The following is a 23,487-nucleotide window of genomic DNA, read 5'->3' on the forward strand; positions in this document are numbered from 1 at the left end:
ATCAAATAACCCCTCCCAGCCCACATTGAGGAGTGTTGGCAGACCACTCTTGGGCAAGCCTGCCACAGTCCGAGCTGTACCTGTCCTGTGGCTAGAGGCAGACATCAGTCCAGCACTTTTCACCAGCACTAAAGATAAAAGAAACAAATGTTTTTAATTTCCAATTCAACCTGTGATTTGTGTTGCTGTGCTGTTCAGATGCCACTCTGAGAACTACTGTTGCTCAGCCTTTATTATATTGCTGGTCTTCTGTGACACGTTTGAGACCACCAGTGTTGGACTTTGGCAGTAAAGAATTTCACCAGTAAAGAACAATAAACCACCTGCTCTAATCTACAGAGCCTGTTTAGCATTACCACAGGCAGCCACAGACTGCACTTGAATTGGATGCAGTCCTCTGATCCCTGAGGCAGAATAGGCCCTCGTATTAAGAGTTGTAACTAGGATCTTGGCTTGAGGCTGATCTGACCTTTTGGGGGCATTGCATTCGCGGTAGAGTGTGCATCCGAGGCTGTGGAATCTCCCGCCACCAGAGATCAGCAGGATTACCAAGCCCTACCATTTCTCGGTTATGACGCTCAACTCACTTTCCCCCAGTAATGCAATTGCAGAAAGACCAAATCACATTCTTCTGGAAGACAACCCCTGAGTGTGGGTCCACTCAGGGCAGATGAGGAGTCTAGGGAGAGGTAGAGTTTTGATCTCTTTTTCTGACAGCATTGGTGCGACTTGTTTAGGTATCTGACACCTGGATACTGCGGGGATTGGTGAATTAGATATGAGTTGGAGGCTCTTTCACATGCCTTCTGGTGCCAAGGCATAAATTAGAAACCAGCTGATTGCAGACCCTGGGATTAGATCAGCATCTTCTCCTCTGGTGTCATGTGATTTCCTCAGCATGTTGCGACAGAGAGTTGGCTTTTTGTTTTCAGAAGCTATATACATGTCAGAGAGCAGGGCATGAGGTACAGGTCTGGTTAAATAGGGGCCAGTTCCTAACATTTTCAGAGGCTCCCCACTACAGGAAGCTCTCAGGGAAGACATCTAAACCACAGACCATCTAGTGAACCACTGCCCTCTAGGAGCCTTCTCTGGTGGGGCAGCTTTGATTCGTTCCATGTCACTGGAAGTCACAGAGTGGACGTCAGACTTGGACGTTGACCTTGAGTGCTGCTTTGCAAGTGGCCATATGAAAAAGAAGGCTGTAAAGTCTGCTCCATCGATCAGAGCAGCCTGCCCAAGAATGAAACGAAAGGACAGTGAGGTGTGAACGGAGCCCGGGCATGTCTCCCTTCCCAACCCTGACTTCCCACTGTCTTCCACTGTCTCTCTTCCTACATTTAAAATGTATATTAAACTCAGCTGTATATCAGTGGAAGCCAAATGCTTTCCATTGTTTCTGTGTTGTTTTGTCTGCAATCGGGAGGTTCCACACTCCCCTCTGCTTCAGAGCCAGCCTAGATAAGGCTGTTCCTAGGTACACAGGTGCTCAGCGAATTCAGGAGAATAATCCCAATATTGACGCTGCAGACGGAATCGGCATTCCTGCTCCTTTCTCACATCATCTGTTTTATGCAAAGCTGCAAATACAGCTTTTGAATTGCATAATCCCGCCTTCCCACCATCTGTCCTTGTGGAAGTCATCTCTTGTTGACACAGTTTAGCTACACGTTGAGCCTTCTTCCCCCCCTTTTCTTTTTCATTTAATCAGCTATGCTGAGCCTATGGCTAGGAAGGGAGCTTACGGTTTGATTCGCTGAAATTACCATATCAGCTGAAACCACCCCATTTCGTATTCCATTTACAATGTTTCCAAGGAACAAAGGCCTAGGACATAAATAAATGGCTGTTAAACATTTGCTCGTGTGCGCCAGTTCTGATGATTTACAGGGCAGAAATATGAATGTTAAATCAACAGCAATAATGAATTTTAATATAAGAAGACCAATATTTTTGTTACAATTAAAAGAATCAGTCATTATGATATACAATAAGGCAATGCTGGGTTATTTGTAATTTACATTTTCTACTTATGGTTTTTCAATGACATAAACAATGTGCCTGATTCTGACCTTACTTAAAGTCATGTAATTTCACAGACTTCAGCAGAGTTACTCCAGATTTTCTCCAGCGTAACTGAGATCAGAATCATCACCAGTGTTTCTTTATCTCTAGCATTCACCCTAATGTAATAAAATGTTTTTTTTAATGCCATGATCTGGTAGTAAATGAGGATTTGGTTAGACTTAGAGCATTTCTCACATACCAAAGGGTCTGTGTGTGTGTGCGTGTTTGTTTCTGGTTCAGGAATCATTTATTGCATGCTGACTTTGACATATATTATACAAATGGCACTGAAACCCTGAGACAATATGCTCCAATGAAAGTTACTGCTAAGTTACAAGTAAGCCAACGCACCACTCATTCAAAACCTGACAAATGTACTGAACAGAACTCAGGAAATCATCACAAGAACAACCAGGCAAATAAGCATAAATACAACGCAACATGTATGTGGCGACCACAATGTATAACTATATCATGTGGTAAAGCAGTAAGCAGAGTTTACGTACGATAATGAATGAAAAATATTCTCTATGAAAATATACACCCAGCAGGATTTTGTCAGATGATGAGAAACATCCAATAGAACATGGAAGGTTAAAATGCCAGTTCAAAGGTTAGTAAAAATATTTCCAATGTTATCCAATCCTGGCTGATGTAAATGTACCGGTAACTTCCTGACATCAGCTAGGGATGGGGCTCAGGCACTGGGTGTAGCACCCTGTCTGAGCTTTCCCAGAGTCAGGGGCTGGATCTGTGCATTTGGTTAGCGTTCATCTCTAACAGAGACCTATGTAAACTACATCAATGGTTTATTATTTGCCCTTGAACGTGAGATAGAAATGGTGTGAAGATGCCATACACTGTACCTCTCCCACCAGATGAAAATGATTTCATAAACATGTTCTTCTCCCTTTCACTCTTCCCAATCAAGGCCCCATGCTGTGGGAACCTTTTCCCCCCCCAGAGAGGTGAGGCTGGGACAGGACACTCTTCCAGATCCCTTCTGCACTTTTTTGGCTGGCCAGAGGAGTTGGCTGGAGTCATTCACCCACCAGGACCGAGTGCCAGCCCCCTAGTCAATTCCTTTTGCACTCAGAGCTCCATCAGCAGAGCTCCTGACATCAGCCATGGAGATAACCTGTGGATGCTGTTCAGAGAGGTTTGGCTCTTTTACTAGCCTCTGGTGATCAGTATTTACAGCGGCTAGTGTGAAACATTAATAAAGTGGGGGCTGGTCAGTGGGATTTCTAAGTGGATGGATATTCCCATTAACTCATCTTACATTCCTCCACACACAGGGCCGTGTTCTCCCCTTGATGAGTTCAAGTAAGTCCATTTAAGGCTAATAGAAGGTAACCTTATTTATCAGTATTTTAGTATTCTAGCTGTGGTCCAGAACACTACAATTTACAGCAGTGATTTGAACTATTATCTTCTCTTCTTTTTTTAAAATAAGTGTTCCAGTATTTGCTCCCATACAATATATTCTCATGCTGAGTATAGCAGGAATTTACATCTTCAGAGCAGGCTGAAAAAAAGCATCATCTTCCCTCTTTTTAACACAATAGTAACTGGATTAACCCAGTTGTAAATATATTTTGTTTGTAACCTCCTTGAGCTACTGCATCAAGGTTATTAAAAGCAACTCCAGTTTATTCTAACTTCAAAGGCTGCCTGCCAGTTCCTATTAGGTAGTAAAAAGAACATTGTAAGAGTACAGTGACCAAGGGTCTTTGAATACTGATGTATTGGATATTTACTTGTGATTTCTTGTAACCATTTGATCACAGTGACTTTAATCTCTTTTTGTTCCAAGTTTGATTTTTGAGGAAATATATAAGAGCTTGAAAGACCAGAGCATATATTGTCTGCCCCACTCTCTCCACCTTGTGAGAGCTGAAAGTTATTAAAATGCTGTTTGCAGGGGTGGGCAACCTGTGGCTCCGGAGCCACACGCGGCTCTTCAGAAGTTAATATGCGGCTCCTTGTATAGGCACCGATTCTGGGGCTGGAGCTACAGGCGCCAACTTTCCAGTGTGCCAGGGGGTGCTCACTGCTCAGTCCCTGGCTCTGTCACAGGCCCTGCCCCCACTCCACCCCTTCCCGCCCTCTCCCCTGAGCCTGACATGCCCTTGCTCCTCCCCACTCCCTCCCCAGAGCCTCCTGCAACCCACAAATCAGCTGATCAGGAGGTGTGGGGATGGAGAGGGAGGCACTGATCAGCGAGGCTGCCTGTGGGTGGGAGCTGCTGGGAGGGGAGTGGGGGAGCTGAGGGGGGGCTTTGGCAATGTACACTGGTAAATTCTGGCTCCTTCTCAGGCTCAGGTTGGCCACCTCTGCTGTTTTGAACAGTAAATAGCAAAATGGGCAGATTGCTATTAACAAGTGTGTCCTCTTTTTTCTTTTTTTTTCTTTCTGAAATCGATAGTTGCTGGCTCTGTTTGTCTGAGTCTGGGCAGCTGTTCCACCCCATTGGATATGAAATTGTCTCGGTTATAAATGGCCCTTGTCATCAAACCGTGCAGTTCTTGAAGCAGCAATTCACTTCAACTACCTGAGGTGTAAATGGAGTCTAATCCTTCTTATTACCACCTATCCAATGAACAACCATCCTGTCACGCTGGCAGGACTGGGGCGTGAGCGTCAATGAACAGAGCCACCAGCATTTTAGAAATTTGGGGCATGACTGGGTTTTTTTCCCTTCTGAAATGATTGTGACTGAAAACAGCCCTAACCCAATAAGCAGTCCCCCACCCCCATCCCTGCAATATGTTTGAAGAGCAGTTCGAACTGGCGCAGTATGAAATCGGTGCTTTCAGACATGAGCATCAGAAATGCACACGGCGGTTTTGTGAAAACCTGAGAACAGGCTCGCAGGCTCTGGATTTCGGTTTGAAATGATCCAGTTTTTCAGCACACAAAGGCAAAAGATGAAGCTACAGGCCCGCAGGATAAGTGGGCTAATCCTAATGTTACCCTAAGACTGCTATAATGTGCTATAATACAATTACAACATCACCAGAGGGCTTTCTGACGGGGATTGATTAGACTTGGCTTAAATTTCACGTGCTTTGCCTTTGCTAGGTCATTGCCTGTAGCTATTATGATGATCCTTCCTAGCCAAGTTAACATCATGTGAAAAGACACAGGAACCAAGCAGGTTTAGGGCCCATCTCTGCAAGGCACCCAGCACCGTTAACAGCTGAAGTTGGCACCAGCTGAGCTCAGCACCTGTCTGGAGGCTCTTGCCTTCTTGCAGAATCAGGCTCTTTAGTGGGACTAAAACCTTACTGAAAGTAGGGCTCAAAATTCATGCTATTTCTGTGCTGTCTTGCATACTCACTCTGCTGAACTCGGATTGCTTCCCACCCTCATGGCAATGTGTGATCCTGAAGCACCGATCTCATCTCTAGGCTGAAATAGCAACTGACTGGCAAGTATCTCAGATGTAAAGAGTTGTGCTGAAAGCAAGTCAGCTGAGCTTGGGGGGAAGGGCAGACTGAGATTCCACTGAGATTCCACTGAGAAAGGGCAGGTTCTAAGCAAGAAGATGAACATGGATCAGATGTGAGAATGCCTCCTCGTTCCTCTTTCTCGATATTCATCTGTTGATACAGCTGAGGATTGCATTCTCCCTCTTAGCCCTACCGCATTGTACTGGGAGCCCATGTTCCATTGGCTTCCTCTGTGACCCCGAACTCATTCTCGGAGTCACTGCTCGGTATAGGACACAGTCGCCCATCCTATAACTGTGACCTACATTGTTAGTGTCTAATTCTTTCTCCACAGCCCATGGGCAGCAGCCCTTCGGGGCGTGCCTCTTCCGTTGTAACTTTAATTAGAGCCGACAACAATCTCTTCCATTCAAGACACAGATATGGTTACAAAATTAGGGTAATGTCTCCTCCTCTTCCTCCTCCCTGGGCTTTTCCTTTTCTTGGAATCATCAACATGCAGATGCAGGGTTGGGAGCTTATTTATAGCTCCTGTTTGACTCAGCAAGCAATGCCAAATGGGATTTATTTAAATAGTCCCTCAGTCAGTCTCAGGCATTTGTGACGTCTTCTCAGACCCGTCCGGATGGACCTCACTGTGGCAGGCGGGTAGGGCCGGCGTTAGGCCAATTCCACCAATTCCCCCGAATCGGACCTCACGCCTAAGAGCGCCCCGCACCCCGTGAGAATCCCTTCCCTGGCTAGATGTGCCTTTTTAATTTTTACTCACCTGGCGGCGCTTCGGGTCTTCAGTGGCACTTCGGCAGCGGGTCCTTCGCTTGCTCTGGGTCTTCGGTGGTACTTCGGTGGCAGGTCCTTCAGTGCCGCCAAAGACCTAGAGCGAGTGAAGGACCCACCGCCGAAGTGCCACCGAAGACTCAGAGCACCGCCTGATGAATACAAGCCCCACATGTTTTTTTTACAGGTGTTTTTTGTTGTTGGTTTGGTTTGGTTTTTTTTTTTAGTCATCCCTGTCGGGGCCCCGTCGAAACTGTTCGAATTGGGCCCTGCACTTCCTAAAGCCAGCCCTGCAGGTTGGTAGGATTTTGAAGGGGCCAGATATTCCTAGAAAAGTGCTCAGCTCAGAACATCTTGTTTTGTTTTGTCTGTATTTTTAGCACACTCACAATCTACGGGATCAGTCAGGAGGATGAAGCCATCTACCAGTGCATCGCTGAGAACAGCGCTGGCTCCACCCAAGCCAGCGCACGCCTGACGGTGCTGTGGGCGGATGGGTTGCCTGGCCCTCCGCAGAATGTGAAAGCTGAGACGGTCTCTGCAACCACTGTCCAGGTATCCTGGAGCGAACCTCTGCAGAACACCAAGGAGATCATCGGTTATGTGCTGCACATAAGGAAAGCCGCAGGTATGGGACAAAACCCTGATACTCCTTCTCCTAGGCACTTGAATATTATGGTGATGAGGGGCATGTAAATGACTAGATAGAGAGATGATCAGGTTATCTCATCCCCGTCATCTGCATCTCCCTGAGGATTAATCTTTGTGTGCAGGGCAGTGAATAAGAGATAAGAATAAGCAGAATATCAGAAAAGTGATACCAAGCCTTCCATATAGCCTAATAGCTAAATATAAGGAACTGAGTTCTGGTATTCCTCTAAGAGGGAGGGGAAAGTGAAGCTATATGGGTCCAGTCCAACTCCCATTGTGAGCAGAATCAGGCCCAGGCAAATGCAGTTCCTTGTTTTGATGCAAAACTACAACTTAGTAAACTGTTGCTGCAACATTTGTCTGTCCCATCATTCCCTCTTCGGCAAACCTAATGGCTCTCTGCTTTCCCTTTCTTGTGCATTCCAGACCCCGTGGAGATGGAATACCAGGAGGCTGTTAGCAAAAGCACCTTCCAGCAGCTAGTGGCGGATTTAGAGCCCTCGACCAGTTATAGCTTCTATATAAAGGCTTATACCTCCCGGGGTGCCAGCAAAGCCTCTGAAGTCATGCTGGTGAGCACGCTGGGGGAAGGTAAGGAGCCCTAAAGCTTGCGAGATCTGATGCTGGGAAACATGCGGATAGCAATGCCGTTTATCGGGCTGATCAATGTACTTGAATGTTTTAGATCATGTCATCTTACTGTTCCCCCTTTTTCCTGCTCTGGGTTGTGCTGTAGGATGTTATGTGGAATTCAGCTGTCTTCTTATGGCAGGAGCTAATGGACTTCCTTATCCCGTCAGTATTGTACTGGCAAATCAAAAGCAGCTCACGCTCTGTCTCACCCCCTATGCTACACAGCCTAACATTGTCTAATTGGAAGTTATTGGAGTTTAAATGTAGCTGTTCCTCTGTTGGTTGTGTGACCTCTTGCAGGTGAAAGGCTCTTTATTGTTGATAATGTACCAAAGGAGAGTCTTTTCCAGCAAGTGGGGTATATTTGCGGATTTTTTCCTCTGTCTCTGTCCCCATCCAAATACACTGTAGAGACCTCTGCGATATTTTGTGCTGTGTAATGCCAGTGGCTTTCTCACACGGCCCTTTTGTTCCTATTTCTCCTTACCTGGGGTCAGTCTCCCTTCTCCGGGAAATGAACGAGTTCTTTTGATCACCTCAGTGGGGCCTGACTTTGGGCGGTCTCATGCCTAGAATCCCCCCTCTCCCCCTCAATTCCGTGTGCAGGTCTTGCGGGGTGAGGCCCCCTAGCAGTGAAGGAAGTAAAGGCTATTTGCCAGGTGGTGCTCTGGGTCTCAGTTTGGAGCTGGTGTGAGCTGGGGTGGCTGCTTTGAAGGGGAGCATGAGGTAGAATAAAACCAGCCCACCTGCACAGAGGGGATCAGGTGAGTTAGAGCAATCGGAGCTGCTCCTGTGCCACTTGCTTTCCTGGTTCCTGGCTCAGGGGATGAGGCTGGGGAAAGGGTTGTGGCAAGAGTGATCCCTACGCTGGCAGCCAGCTACAGGAGAGGAGCACTGGAGCCAATGGGAGTTGAATGCCTAGCCCATCTCAGGATCAGGCCAACGCTGCATTGTAACCTTAAACCACTTGTTTTAACAAAGACTAAAGCCCAGGTCCTCCAAGGTATCCAGGCACTGAACTTCCATTGAGGCTCTGGGCCTAAACCCCTGCACATGAAACAAAGATCTCCATGTTCCCCAGGAGCTAAAATACTGTAGTAACATGAGCACAGGCTCTGGTGTGTGCAGCTGTTCCTGAAGAAGGCTGTAGTGTACTTTCTTTGAATGACACTGGTCCTCCTGATGGCAGCTGATTAACAGTCCCACAGAGCAAGTCCTTGCTTTGCTCACGGAACAAGAAGCTTCTTCCCAGCCGCAAAGCCCTGACCTGGACTGACCGAATCTTTCAGTTCAACCTCTGGGGCCTGTTCATATCTTGGCCTCTCTGTGGAGGTTGCCAGTTAGTGTCCCCAATGGGAAAGTTCTCTTTGTGATGGGAGGCACTTGTCCACAGGAAACTGGACAGAAACCACCCAACCCTGTTTGACAGGCCACAGTCGTGAGATGCCGTAGCTTTCAGTCACTGTAGTGTTTTCTGAAGGGGCAGATCTCTGAGCATTTCAGACAGCGGATGACCATGGTTTATCCCCGTGGGCTCTTCTTTTGCTGCAAGACAAATGCATAGGAGGGGTGTGATTTCCCTCAAGAAAGCACTCTGATTATGAATTTGAAATTGAAATATCAATGATATGAGGAGAAAGGGCCTATTTCAGGTATAGTTGAAATAGGGCCACTAACTTCAAGTTGGTGAATCAGATCGCAACTTGGCTTTCATTGGATGTGAACCTTTGCTGTAGTATTTAAGAAAAAGGGCTAATAAATCCTTGGCAATGGTGTGGGCAGGGTAGATACCCTTCAAGGTTGTTCGCTCAGCATTCTGAAGTAAACCAGTCATCCTTTTCCTTTCAGCGTAGAGATGTGGGGTGTAAACTTTAAAATCCTTGACCCAAAGCTCTGAGTTCAGTAGCAGTAGCCAGCAGCCACGCGTACCTCATAAAACTTGGTGATTTTTGGACAAGGTTGGGGCAGGCTGGGTAGGGCTTTTTGACATTATTCCCTTAAATCAGCACATGCACATTTACGTGTTTTGTATCAGGGTAATAAATTTCCAGGCTCTTTGAAGCTTGAAGGCATCATCGTACAGACCTAATGTCTTTAAAAACAACACTGCCCGTGTAACAAAGATTAACCACTAAGCTGCAATTTGTAATGGACAAGTAAGCCTTGCTAAATATCCCTTTCTCCCTCCACTGAGTTTAATTCACATTTTTTCCCCCGATTGCTGCTGTTTAAAGGAGCTCTTGTCATCTAGTTCATCTGTAAAATGTTGTTCTAAAAGACTCTCCTAAGAACAGAAACGTTTTTGTGACTTATTTTAAGTTCAGTGAAACCAGGTTTGGTTTGAGTTTTGACGAGGAGAGACTTAGAGTATGTCTACACTGAAATAAAAAACCCGTGGCAACGAATCTCGAAGCGTAAGTCAGCTGATGGTCATGGCCATGCTGCGGGTCTTTCACTGCAGTGTAGTGTAGAGATATCTTTCAAACGCCAGATTCTGATTCGCTCTGTTCCTGCACTTGGTGGAGAAACAGAGGGGTGGGACAGAGATGGCTTGAAGCCTCCTTTGCAGTCTCCAAGTTCTAGTACGGCTGAGGGCCTGCTCTGCTTTCCAGTCCTCTTCCCATTGCCCTCTCGGGACAGCCAGTTACGTCTCCCCGACTCTGAGGATCGGACCTGGTTTTAACACCACATGGAGCGGCTGCTGCTTTGTTTCCTCACTGACAGGGTCTTTAATGGACTTTACACCAGTGGACTTTACATTGTGGAGCTCCTGTCTGCCACACCCAGCAATTTTCTGTTCAAGGATAAAATATTCTATCTAGCAGGCTGAAAGGAGCTGCAAGAACAGAATCTGTGGCATCCCTGTTCCATCAAAACGTAGAGCACTAGATTTGGATGATCACGGAGAATAAGACTGAAGCCAAGTTTATGTAGAGTGTAACATGTTCATATGGATGCTTAGGTGGCTGTTTTGGTGAAATCTTATTGACAGGAGAGGACCTATGCTCTCCAGGACTGTAAGTATCTGCAGAAGAAATGAGTGTGTTTGTCTATTAAAACTGACTAAAGTTACTGTGACAGGAAAAATATGTTGTTTCCCCTCTGTACGATATTCCATGTGCAATGTCTTATCTGTTGCTGTCAAGTTTCCCCCAGTATGGCTCTGTCACCCTGACTCAGGGACAGAGGAATGGTGACACTTAGCGTCGCTGCTCCAAGGAGATGTATTAGATGCGCTCAGCATCCTCTGCTTTGGCATGTCTGTTGCCCGTTCCTTGCACAGCTGCGGCTTGCCAAGCTTTATATCTTAAACAAAATAACAAGATGAATTTTGCCCTGGCTTACACTGCATACACCCCCATTGTAAACCATTGGGTCCAGTGCGTCAGGACCAGACGTATCCCAGTAACTTCTGTATAGATGTGGCCATTGCAGTTCTTAGCCACAAGGTGAACATCAGCACAATACAGAATTATTACCCAGTAGAGATTTTTCCAGGGTGTAATATGGTGAAGAAATTCAGCTCAGTAAGAACAAGGCTACATAAGAGTATAGGGCTCTCTGCTTCTTGAAGCAAAATGTGCTGAGACAATTTACCTGAGCCCCAAACAAAGAGACACTACGCAGTGCAGAAGTGAGCTCTGCTTCACCGGGAGGTTGTGGGTAAGGCTCCATGAAGATGTCAGCTGGAACTTTCTGAGAGTAAGATGAGTTGGATTTGGCCCTTAATTTGTAGAGAAGAAGAGATCCCATAAAAGGCGTTCTGGTGGCTGGCCTGAGGCTGGGGATGTGGCTGCTGGGCACTGACTTGGACTTATTTCAGATTTCAGTGCCCATAAATGCACATCTAACACACAGATGCTGGCAAATAGCAACAAGCCACATATATCTGCCTCCTTTAAACCCTTCCTCCAAGCTGACTGCTCTCGTATTTTCTGTCACTACTCTCAACTCGAGTGCTTTCTGCTTCTTTCTTTGCACCTGCTCCTATTAAAAATGAAGAAGAAGAAGAAGAAGAAAATACCAAGGAGGGAAATCAAATAAGTGATCTGCATCCTTGGTAAAAATCTGGCGTTAGAGAAATCTTCCTCTCTGTTCTCCATTGTTCATGCTTCCTCTCTGTCTACAACACAACTAGTTCTCATTTCTCGTCATGTCTCTCTTGTTTGAATTCTAAGCTTCTCGGGGCAGGAACTTCATGTAAAACTCTAGAACTTGGTAGTAGCACTATCATCAATAATGTGTTGAGAAGTGGCCAAGCAATCATGCAATGGAGAGAGGAGTCTTCTAACAAGATGGGGGAGAGACTGAGCTTCATTATAATATGTTTGTTAGATCATTGGCAGAATTTCACATTTCAGCAGTTTAATGCTTCTATTAGAGCTCTCCAGCCCAGTCCTGAGCTCCCGTAAGACAGTTTTACATCTGCGTCACTCCACTTATTTTGGTGGAGCTCCTCCTAATTTGCACTAGCATAAATGAGGTGAAGATTGGGCCCATTGTCTCAGGTGGTCTACAGGCGGGTGCAGGAAGACAGCAGGGCATCGGGCCATCTTTGGAAGGTTTTCTTCATAGGCTAGAATCTTATTTTTTTTAAATGAAAATTTAAATTGCACCGGAACTGAAAAAGCCAGCACAGAAGCTGTTAGTTGTATTGTCAGGTACCATCTCAATCCAGTCACAGAAGGGAATGATTGACAGGTAGAGGGGGAAGAGATGGATTAGATACTGTGAGTACCTCAGTATAATATGAATTGGAAAGATGTTACAACACAAGCCTAGAAAGAGCAGAAGAGGCTAGGCCCTACTCTGAGACACGCTATTGTAAATTCAGAATAACTCAATTGATTTCAGTGTTTTTACTCTGGATTTATGGGAGTGTAGATGAGATCAGAATCTGTTCCAATAGTTGGGATTGCTGCTCAGACTTCCGGTAACAAGATAAAGAGGTGGCATATTACAGATGGGAAGAAACAGGGGCACGCCTTAGATGCAAACAATGTGACTTTTAAAATCTCAAACTATATGTGCATCATAACAGTGTGTACGCAGCATACACTCCTATTCTTGTCTTTTAATGCTTTTTAGGGTTTTCTCCAGGACTTTTTGACATTTCTCTAGGATGAAGACTGTTCCTTTAGTCATCTTCGGCTAAAGAGGACGCCAAGAAGAAAGTTGAAATGACTTGGGGAAAACTCCAAACAGCACGGAAGAGGAAAACAAGTATTCCATCCCTTAGTAAACTTGGGAGACCCTTTACATATATTAGATATATTTTACCTCATATGTACTTCTGTGAAACACATATAAATGTGTGTGTACACGTGTATATATACACACATTCCTCTATACTGCCATGCTGTATACACTTATTTGTGTAATGAAATTATAAACAGCACATACATTCTACAAGTGCATACATAAAATGAAAACAATATATTCCAAGTTTTAATGAATACTATATATTTCAAGCTTCGAAGGAGAGAAGTTCTTGTGGTTTTTATTAAATGTAAGGCTCTGAACCCGTAAAATAAAACCAACTCTTCACAAATTGGGGTGGCCAATGTTAATGTTTCTTTGTCCAATGGATAATAAAGGTATTTCTCCCCCCATTGCCACATTTTCATTTATGAGTCAAGTGATGAGGATCTAACAAAGGGCAGCTTTTCAGCCAGCCTAGCACTGAGCATACCCACTTCTGCATGCACAACCAGTGCACACTCATTTTTGCGCGGATCCTGCAGGTTTGTGTGGAGATTGGATTGCTGGGCACCCACTGGACCCTAACCTTGGCTGCTTGTGTGCACAGATTTGGCAGATGCCTGCTTCTGTGGTGCAATCAGTTGCATGCTCAACATTGGAGTCCAGAGAAGGAAACATTGCCCCGAGTGTGCCCACTGCTCTTCTGTCGATACATGGCAGCTGATTTCATTGTGTCTCCGACTCTTCGGCAATAGAAAGACACATGCTTCAACGAACAGATCAGAAAAGTCAGTTTTTGTGTGTACCTGGTGAGGCATGCACTGTAAATGCTGTGTCAAAACCTGGAGAGATGGTGAGAAAGAACTTACGTACAGTAATATTACAATATTCAGAGGCTCACGGACTTTGCCCAGCTGAAGGCTGCTATGGCAGAATGCCAGGATCTTGGGAATTACATCAAAATTGCATAGGCCTGAGCAAATGAAAAGACTCTATGGATGCACCGCTGTGCACTTCGTGCCACTGAAGATGATCAGGCCCTTTTTATAACAGGTCTGGGCAGCAGCCTAACAAGCCCTGTGGATAGAACGTTTATCACTAAATGCCAGATCCTAAGTTCCCTAAACTTTAGAGAAATCTGGATCCAAATCCAGATTCAGACTTTGCAGCTGGCCCTTATGCCTATAATGGTCTAAATGACCGACCTCTCCTGACTTCCTCAGCTTTCAGAGTTCATATTTTCAGGCCAGATACTGGGCTGTGGCCGAGCTGAGCTTGCCGTAGCTTAGGGCTGTGCTATTTCTACACTTGTTGTCAGTGGCCCTCAGAGCCATTCCAGTAGCCAAGTATTTCCAGCGTGCAGGGTTGCACTGGTCCCTTGGTCCTGGGGGAGGGGAGAAGCGTAGAAGCAGCGGTGGCCACCCTGCATTACTAGTGGAGCCCTCTGTGCAGGGTAGATCCTCCAGTGGCCAGAACTGCTGGGTCGGTGTAAAGCAGCTGCATTAGGGTGACCACATGTCTCTTTTTGGGGACTTTTTCTTATGTAGGTGCCTATTACCCCCCACCCCCATCCTGTTTTTTTCACAGTTGCTATCTGGTAACCCTAAGCTGAAATGAGGCTGAAATTCTGTACTCTAGTGTCCTTAGCTGTTAAGCTCTTAAAATACATCCTGTGCCTGACCAAGGTTTCTTAGTCTCTAAGGTGATTTCTGCGACACATAGTCCTTGAGTGTTGTAGGGTAATTTAGAAATGTCCGGGCAGTTTCCCTCCCTGTCATTTCAGCTTTGTTCAGATGGCACAAGGCTAAACACCCTGTGCTGCCATGTCAGATCTGTTTACGTAAGGATATGCTCAGATTTTTAATTCCTGGGGCTACCAAATGCTGAGCTCATCACACAGAAGTGATGCATTATTTCTCTCTAGTGGAAAGAACATAGAATAGGAGGGTTGGAAGGGACCTTAGGGGGTCATCTAATCCAACCTGCTGCTCAAAGCAGGACAAATCCTCAGACTGGGTTTTTTTTTGTTTTGTTCTTTTTTTAACCCCATTTCCCTAAATGGCCCCTTCAGGGATTGAACTCACAACCCTGGTTTAAGCAGGCCAATGGTCAAACCACTGAGCTATCCTCCCTCGTCACATGTGCCCTGTAAAGCCCAGTCCTAGCTTAGGGATTGACTCCAGGGCGGTTACCTGAATTGACTAGTATTGTGCTGCACAGTCCTGGTGTGGCCATAGATCCATTCACTGGATTTATGCTGTGCAACACCTTGGGCATCAAATGATTCTTATATAGGTCAGTTTTTATCTACAGAATGATATTGTCATCTCACATTTTATTCCTGTTGTCATGTAGACTGGGTATGGGGAGAGAAGCATAATGTAATACACCTTCTTACATCCTCCTGTTAGCTGCCCAGCTGCCTTCTGGGTCCTCCCCATGTTAGTTAAACCAATGTAGACTCCTTTATGCTCTATTCAGTTCTGTGTTCCAAATTCAGAGGTGATATGTAAGATACGTTTTGGTAAGCGAATGTGAGTCTAAATCTAACTAAATAAATCCTGGTCTCTAACTCCTGGTCCCATGTTATAACAGGGACACTACCGTTGCTAAAATGTCACGTGGTGAAATGAACCTCTTTGAGGTGTTACCATGAGCAGATGCTGGCCATGTGATAACATGAGACCAATAAATAAGGGCCACACTTCAACAGATGGGGTCCATCACCTTCACCTCCTCTAGGGTTTCCGTTTACTAGGCTATTTTCCATTTTAGGAGTTTCACCTTCTAGGCCGAGTCAAACAGCCTGCTTCAAAGAGGGGAGCCAGGCCACCCCACAGTTTTGTCCTGAAGGGATCAGGGAGGTAGAAGAGTTATAGGAAAAATTACATTATTGGATTTTTTTAAATGATATCTACATCTTGGATGAAATGGCATGTTCCCATACAAGTTTAGTTCTGATCCATAAACAGATTCTATTGATGTGTGTACACATACAAAGCCAGGGTGTAAACAGATTTCCATTTCAATAACTTACACATCTGGATACTATCCTGGTATGAAGCAAACTTTGATATAATTGGTTGTTTTCCGATAACAGATGTTAAGCCAGAATATCTTTATACAAATGATTGTGGAAGCCTGCTTTCTTATCATTTTCTAGTGAATGTACATGGAGATGTTCTCCTAATGTAGGTCAATGGGAAAACTCCAACTCATTGTTCCTTTCTATTGACTTACATGCAAGTCATTAGGAAAATTCATTGACTTGCCCTGACATTGCATCCCAATGGGAATTAGTGGAGATGGAATACCTTTTTGGAAGACATGATTGCATAGAAGTGTCTCAAACAAGAGATTAGTTTTTGTTTTTCCATCACAACTGTACTTTTTTGGGAAAAAAAATTTAAAACATCTGGGAAATTTCAGATCCTTCAGATATGCTGTTTTGACCATAATGTCATAAAACAGTAAAAACCTAGGAAAGTAGCTTATTTGCTGTTGTCAAGCTTCAAACTGTCACAATTACTTTTTATCAACATTTGGAAACAAACTTACTTTTTCTGAAATACCATGATAAGATGTCACTCAGTTCAATTATAAACGGATACATTTAAAATCAGTTATTATTTATTCACGTATACAATAACTTTGTGGAACTCTGTGCCAAAAGATATTGTCAAGAGGAATATCTCAGTAAGCGTCGATAAAAGGTAGAGACAAGATAGCTGAGGTAATGTCTTTTATTGGAGCAACTTCTACTGGTGGAAGGTACAAGCTTTTGAGCTACACCCACATATTTGTTATTGGGGCATTGGGTGAGATACGTTACATGTTGTGATAAGCATAGGTAGGACCCATGAACCTTGAAAGGTGTATGTTGTGAGGGATATTGAATCTTTGTAGCAGTGGAGATGCATCTGTATGTTTTGCACCTGTTGTTCTAGCAAGGCCTGGTGCTACTTTGAGTTGGTGTGTCCTGATCTGTTCGCTTCTGATGATGAACTTGGCAAGCTTTGCAGGTTATTTGAAGGCCGGAAGTGGGGGTTCAGGAAAGATTTCTCTCAGGATATGGTCCCCCTCAAATATGTGTTGTAACTGTTTGATGATACCTCGTATGGGTTCCGATGGCTGGTGATAGGTAACAACCAGAGGTGTGCTGTCACTGGGTTTTTTTTTTAATCTATATTGAAGCAGATTCTCATGGGATATTTGGGTGGCCCATTCCATGATGCAATCTACTTCTCTGGTGGAGTGTCTTTGTTTAGTGAAGGCGGGTTTATGTGTGTTTAGGTGTATATTCCGGACTTTCTCTTTGGAGTTTCTCTGAGTGTCTGGCTGTAGCTGACAGATTTTTGTGGTGTGTCTGGAATGGTTGCTGGCTTTGTGGAGATAAGGTGGGTTTCTTGTAGCTAGTCTTTTGTGGGGTTCCACTATCAAAGCTAATTGTGGTGTCCAGGAAGTTGATGCTAGTGTGGAAGTGTTCTAGTGCAGTGGTTTTCAACCTGTGGTGCGCAGACCCCAGGGGTCCACAGGCTATGTATTAAGATTTCCAAAGGGGTCCAACCTCCATGTGAAATTTTTTAGAGATCTGCAAATGAAAAAAGGTTGAAAACCACTATTCTAGAGAAAGTTTGATGGATAGGTGATGGCTGTTGAAGTTGTGGTGGAAATCTACGAGGGAGTTTAGATCTTCTGTCTGAGGAGGAGAATCTCATGGCTTATCTCAGGTATATCATTGGTCTTATGGTGCATTTTGCCAGAAATTCTTCCTCAAGGTGGCCCATGAAGAGGTTGGCGTATTGAGGAACCATCCCAGTATTCGTGGCTGTCCCCCTGGTTTGGACAATGTGTTTTCTGTTACAAGTGAAGTTGTTATGGGTGAAGATGAGTTTGGATTTCTGAGGGTTGTGCATTGTCTTGTATGTGTTTGAGGCAGGCAGCGAAGCTGTTGCGTTGAGGGATGTTGGTGCATAGGGAGGTGACATTAGTGATGGCAGGGATGGTGTTTGAGGGAGGTTGTTAAGGTTGCAGAGTTTCTTGGGGAAGGCTGCAGTGTCTTGGACGAAGCTGCCCTTTTGTGTGGTGAGTGCTTTAAGGATGTTTTCTATGAGTCCTGATTAGGAATATAAATATCATTTTAAAAGTTAACTTTTTAAACAATTAAAAATATTTCATTTAAACGGTTAACTGATTAAAGGGCTAGGGGCCACTCCAGCCGGGCTGCTCTGGCCAGCACGGCTGGGGCTGCTCTGGCAGGGCGATATGGGGCCAGTGGGTGGCACAGGGCGGCTGGGGCCAGGGCGGCCCAGGGGTTAGCAGTTAAGGTGGGTTAACTGGTATGACTAATACTTATGATTAACTGGTAAACATTTTACATTGCTAATCCTGATATTCCTTCAGTAAACGTGCCCTGGCCATATATGATGGGCCTGCTTGGGTTCCCTTGTTCATGTATCTTGGGAAGCATGTAGAAAGTCCCTTGAGTGGGTTCATGGGGGATGAGGTTTTAGGGTTTTTCTTCAAGTTGTTTTGGGAAGGATTTGTCAGTATCTTTAAATTCCTGGGTGAATTGTGTTAGGAGGTCTCCGATGAGCTCTTTACAGTAGGTGGCGTCAAAGAGATGCCTGTTGGCCTCGTTGACAAAAGGACTACGGTGGTGTCCCCTTTGTCTTCAGGTTTGATCACTATTTGGTCGATGGATTTCAGAGCCTATCTGCTTTCCTATCTGGTAGAGAGCTCGTGGTGGATGTAATGTTTGTTGAGGATTTCACAGAGAATTTTTTTTCCGGAAGTAATCAATGTAATGATCCAGTGTGTGAGTTTGTCCTCTGGCAGCATGTCCAGTCCAATGATTCTTTCTTCTTAGGATTGTCAGTGGGGATGTGGTGCTTCTGGGTGGGGTCATCTTTGCTGTGAAAGAATTCCTTGAGGTGGAATAGGTGGAAGAAACCACTTCCAACATGCTTTACCCCCTTCTGTTTTCCAGTCTGTCCCAGTTTAGCTTCCTTCTCCAAGTCTGCAGAAGAGCTCTGTGCAGCTCAGAACCCTGTACCTTCCACCAACAGAAATTGGGCCAATAAAAGATATTACCGCCCATATCTTGTATCTCTCATATTCTGGGACCCACATGGCTACACCAGCACTGCAATAAATGGTTAGACATTTCTAAGAAAAAGAAAAATGACTGTAATTAAAGCAGCTAGGATATAACTACAGGACCACCAATCCTTATTCTTTTGAGCACGGACTGCTAAGCAATTGGACTCTCATACTAATTTCATCCCTGTTAGGCACTTCATGGAAGATTAACACCTTTTTCAGAGGTCTCTGATACTGGCTACTGTTGGACACAGGACACTGCTATAGATGGACTATTGTCCTGTTGCAGTTTGCCAATTCCAGTGTTCCTGTTGACCAGGATTAACCGAGGGTATGGCTACACTTGCACTTCGCTTTGAAGTTTCGAGTGTGGTTGCAGCGCCAGCACGGGGAAAGAGCTCTCCCAGCACTGCACGTACTCCACATCCTCTACGGGTGTAGTTTGCGGCGCTGGGAGCCGCGCTCCAGTGCTGTGGCACTGTCTACACTGAGGCTTTACAGTGCTGTATCTTGCAGCACTCAGGGGTGTGTTTTTTTCACACCCCTGAGCGCGACAGTTGCAGCGCTGTAAAGCGCCAGTTTAGCCATGGCCTCAGATCTGATTTATTTCCAAATTGTTATAGGGCTAGATTCTTTCCTGCACCAAGAGCAGGGGCAATAAGGAGCTAGATCCTGCTCTCTGATTCTTGGAGCAAGCCCTGGACAAGCGACTTCAAGCTGCACAACTGGTTTGGAGTCCCTCAGGGACCCTAAAACCATCCAGGTTTGTCATGGTGTAGCAGATCTCTGCCACTCCTCCTGCCTGACCCCAAAACACCTCCTCCCTCCCCGGGCTTGCCCCCGACACCAGGTGTTAGGGGCCCACAACTGGCGCACTGGCACCAGCAGGGAGTACACCCCTTGGACAAGGAAATTCTCTGCGGGCCAGTTGTGGTCACTTGGTGCAAAAGGGACAGACATTGATTAGAGCATTTGCTCTATTGAGTTTTGTGGTAGTCAGCAAAAGTGTGAATGACAGAACACCACCTGGGAGTCTAAAGAAAGTTGTGCATGAGAGTTTGGGGGGTGGGGGAAGGAGCACCGAGAGGAAGGGGAAAGCAAACCGTCCAAACTGTCTCTCCTACTATGTCTTGGGCAGGCCCCCTTGTGAGTCTACTTTCTCTATCCCTAAAACGCAGCCCAGGGTTTCCAACACTTAGGAAACCACCTTGGTTTTTAAACTGAATCAGCCATGAAACCCCCCCATGTTTAAATTACAGGGAAACCTGAACTGGGTTTGCAGACCCACAAATCACTGGGGAGCTTCTCAGGCCGTCAAGCTAGGTGGGGTTGGCTCGTGTGTGGTACATGGTCTTGCTCTGGTTATCTTTGTTTTAAAACACGAACTCTGATAGGTGCAAGGAAGAAACAAATGTGGGAAAAATCTCTGTGCAACTCACCACTCCAGCCACCAAAAGAACGTTGAGAATGGGACCTGGGGGGCATAGACTTTGCTCTAAGCCTGCCCAATGCTCTGACTATAAATCTTTCTTTACTTCTGTGGCATAAATCGACATGTGGCCTGTGGAGAGCAGGAAGAGCTGCAATACCCCCAGGGGCGCTGGATGGACCAAGCTCATCAGCAGCCCTTGCTACACCCTGTCAGTGCCAGCCATGCAGCAGTGCCCCAGGCATTCATTGGAGGACAACCCAACTAGCTACATCCCCTTGTGGGGGTAACGCACTCCTGATGCTACCAGTTCCTTCCCCTTGTCTCAAGGGTCCTGAGCCCCAAATCCACTGATGTCAATGGAAAGACTCCTATTGACTTCATTGGGCTTTGGCTCAGGCCCTGGGGTTGTAGGCATCAGCATTATGGGTAAGTGGGGGTAACCAAGTAAGAATCGGGAGTCCTGCATCTCCCCTGCCCTCCAACCTCATGCATCCTTGAGATCCGGTAAGTACATCCCTTTACAAAAAGATTATGATGAAACTGGTTGCAAGGTCGCAGCAACATAATGTAGAGGAATGTACTGCCTTGATTGAAACTACTTTGTTTTTCACTCTGATCCCCGATTCTTTCCCTTCCTTATTAACCTCTCTGTGTAATGGCCCCTGAAACGCTGCAGAGCCGAGCCCAGACTAGCAACCGCTGCTGGAACAGTGACTGCAAGTCAGTGCAGGAAGCCTGAGAGCTCAGCCAGTTGCAGTATATTTCACTTATTGCTTTAAGACTGATGTCTCTAACTCCATCCTTCTGGTTTCTCCCTCCCTCAGGGATTAATCACTCTAAAAGGCTACCATTACCCTGGGGAGAGGAGAGGGGAATCTGGAAATTCACTTCCAATGCTCCTGCATTCCTGACCTGACCCGATGGAGCCGAGAATCAAATTGCAACAGAATCTACAAAGTAGCCTCCTAGCTTGTTGAACCACCATGCTGAGAACAGGAAACGGTTTGAAACTCACACAACTTCTTGAAGGAATTCAGGACTATAAAAGCAGGATCCAGCCTAAGCTAATCCCAATCAAGTGAATCTTTCTATCACCCCCCCCCCCCCCGACTCAGCAGCTACCATGACATGCTAGCAGGGATTTCGTTATTTTTCTGTGCACTGCCGATTATGTTTAGGCTACGACGGGAACAAGCATGACTCAAGTCGTGAAAAACCTCTCTCTCTCTCGCTCTCTGTTTCAGTCCCAGCAATGCCATCCCTCTTTATTAAAGTTCTTAACAGCACCACCATCCAAGCGGTGTGGGAGCCCTCCGTCAAACTGGGCCAGCATGAAGGATTCAAACTCTACTACCGTAAAGTTCACCTATCCCACTTTACTGGCCCTATGCTTCTGCCCAGCAACATTAGATCTTATAACATTACTCACTTGGGTAAGTACAGAGGAGAGCGTTATTCACTTTACGTGCCTTCGCTGAGCAAGAAAATTCCCCTTTATGTTGTCATTATAACAGAATGTTTAGAGTAATATACGACGGCTAGGAAATATATATCATGAGTGCCTAGCAAGGTTTGTTTTCCACTCAGCCTGCCCCCACTGCTTTAAGTGAGAGCAGGTTTGGGTCCTAATACTGACAGTGACTGGCTTTTGCAATGCGTGTAAGATGTTTGTTTTCATGACACAGGCAGGCTCAGCAAGATTAGCGTACTGTAGCTCTTTAACCTGAAATGCCCTCCTCGTGTCTTTTCTAAAATAGACCCATCCGTGGTATATGAAGTAAAACTCCTGGCATATAACCAGCATGGGGATGGAAATTCCACTGTCCGCTTTGTATCCCTCCGAGAAACTGTTGAAAGAACAGGTAAGAGGCAGAATCAGTCCAACTTGTGTACGCGATGTGAAACCTTACAGCATAGGAGTGATATAGCCAGAGACAGTGAGGGTCATACTGACACACAGTTAATTTAATAGTGCATCCAATGCTGTATGCTGCTACTTCTGAACCGTCACCTTTAAGAAGCACTTTATTTTCTGCACAGCAAATACATTTGAAGCTAGGTTGTATGGAGAAGCAGTGCCCTCTGGTGGCTAATGTGGTTATTTCCAGTTGCTTGATCTTTATGCATGTTCATCACCCCTTCTTCCTCTCTCAAGGAAGCAACTGGAAATAATATGGGCATGAACCGCCAACTCTGTAGCCCACTCCAAACCACCATTACCGATCGTTAGTGTTGCTAGGAAGGAAACATTCTGCATCTGGCTCAGTTCAGTCTGATCTCTAGTTACAGAAAACAAAGCAAAATGTACCAAGTTTCCGGTACTCCTGTAACTAAACAGCAAGGTTTGTCTTCCAAATTCAGGTTGTACAGACCACAGATGGAGAGTGTGGCATACTGTTTGGTGCATAGGTTAGAGAGTGCACGCAGTTAGCTCCCTCTCTTTCACAAGCAACAGCTGTGCATGGACAAGTGTTGTTATTTATTTATTTGTATTATCGCATCACCTAGGAGCCCCGCTCATGGGTTAGGTGCTGTACAGACACAGAATCAAGAGATGGTCCCTGCCCCAAAGGCCATTATCACCATCAGTGTTTTAAAAGTCTCAGGGTTAAATCCTGGGTGTTCATTCTGTATATGTGCAATTCCAGCTGACTTCAGTGGGAACCCGGAACACGTAGCCGAGGTCAGAATCTGGCTCTTAATAGACCCAGAGCCAAATTCTATCCTTAGTTACATTTAGACAAGTTTGGAGTCTCTTCATTGTACTCAGGGGAGCAAGTCAGGCTTTTAGTGCTCGGACTGAACACAGAACCGGGTGTGGTCACCAGCGGGTTGGGTGCATTGGACAGATTAGATGAGATTGTATTGATTGTAGTAGTTTAAGGAGCCCATTGTTGTCCTGCTTTTCTAAGGGCTTGTCTACATCACAAAGTTGCAGCGCTGGTGAGGGGGTTACAGCGCTGCAACTTAGGAGGTGTACACATCTGCAGGGCATCACCAGCGCTGCAACTCCCTGTTTGCAGCGCTGGCCGTACTCCCGTTTTGTCTCGGGTGTAGAGGATCCAGCGCTGGTGATCCAGCGCTGGTAATCAAGTGTAGACACTTACCAGCGCTTTTCTTGACCTCCGTGGAATAAGCAGGTATCCCAGCATACCTGAGGAAGCCTCT

At 45.6% G+C, this 23,487-nt stretch overlaps 1 protein-coding gene across 1 annotated transcript in view; it reads left to right on the forward strand.

Annotated features, from left to right (window-relative positions):
- Window positions 1–23,487, forward strand: part of IGDCC3 (immunoglobulin superfamily DCC subclass member 3) — a 169,546-nt gene that overhangs the window by 140,806 nt on the left and 5,253 nt on the right. Inside the window, exons 7-10 of the mRNA XM_030578350.1 lie at window positions 6,680–6,927; window positions 7,377–7,541; window positions 21,564–21,752; window positions 22,077–22,181. Of these exons, the coding sequence (XP_030434210.1) occupies window positions 6,680–6,927; window positions 7,377–7,541; window positions 21,564–21,752; window positions 22,077–22,181 (707 nt within the window). The remainder of the gene's footprint in view (window positions 1–6,679; window positions 6,928–7,376; window positions 7,542–21,563; window positions 21,753–22,076; window positions 22,182–23,487) is intronic.

This window comes from Gopherus evgoodei, chromosome 10, assembly GCF_007399415.2.
Source record: "Gopherus evgoodei ecotype Sinaloan lineage chromosome 10, rGopEvg1_v1.p, whole genome shotgun sequence".
NCBI lineage: Eukaryota > Metazoa > Chordata > Testudines > Testudinidae > Gopherus > Gopherus evgoodei.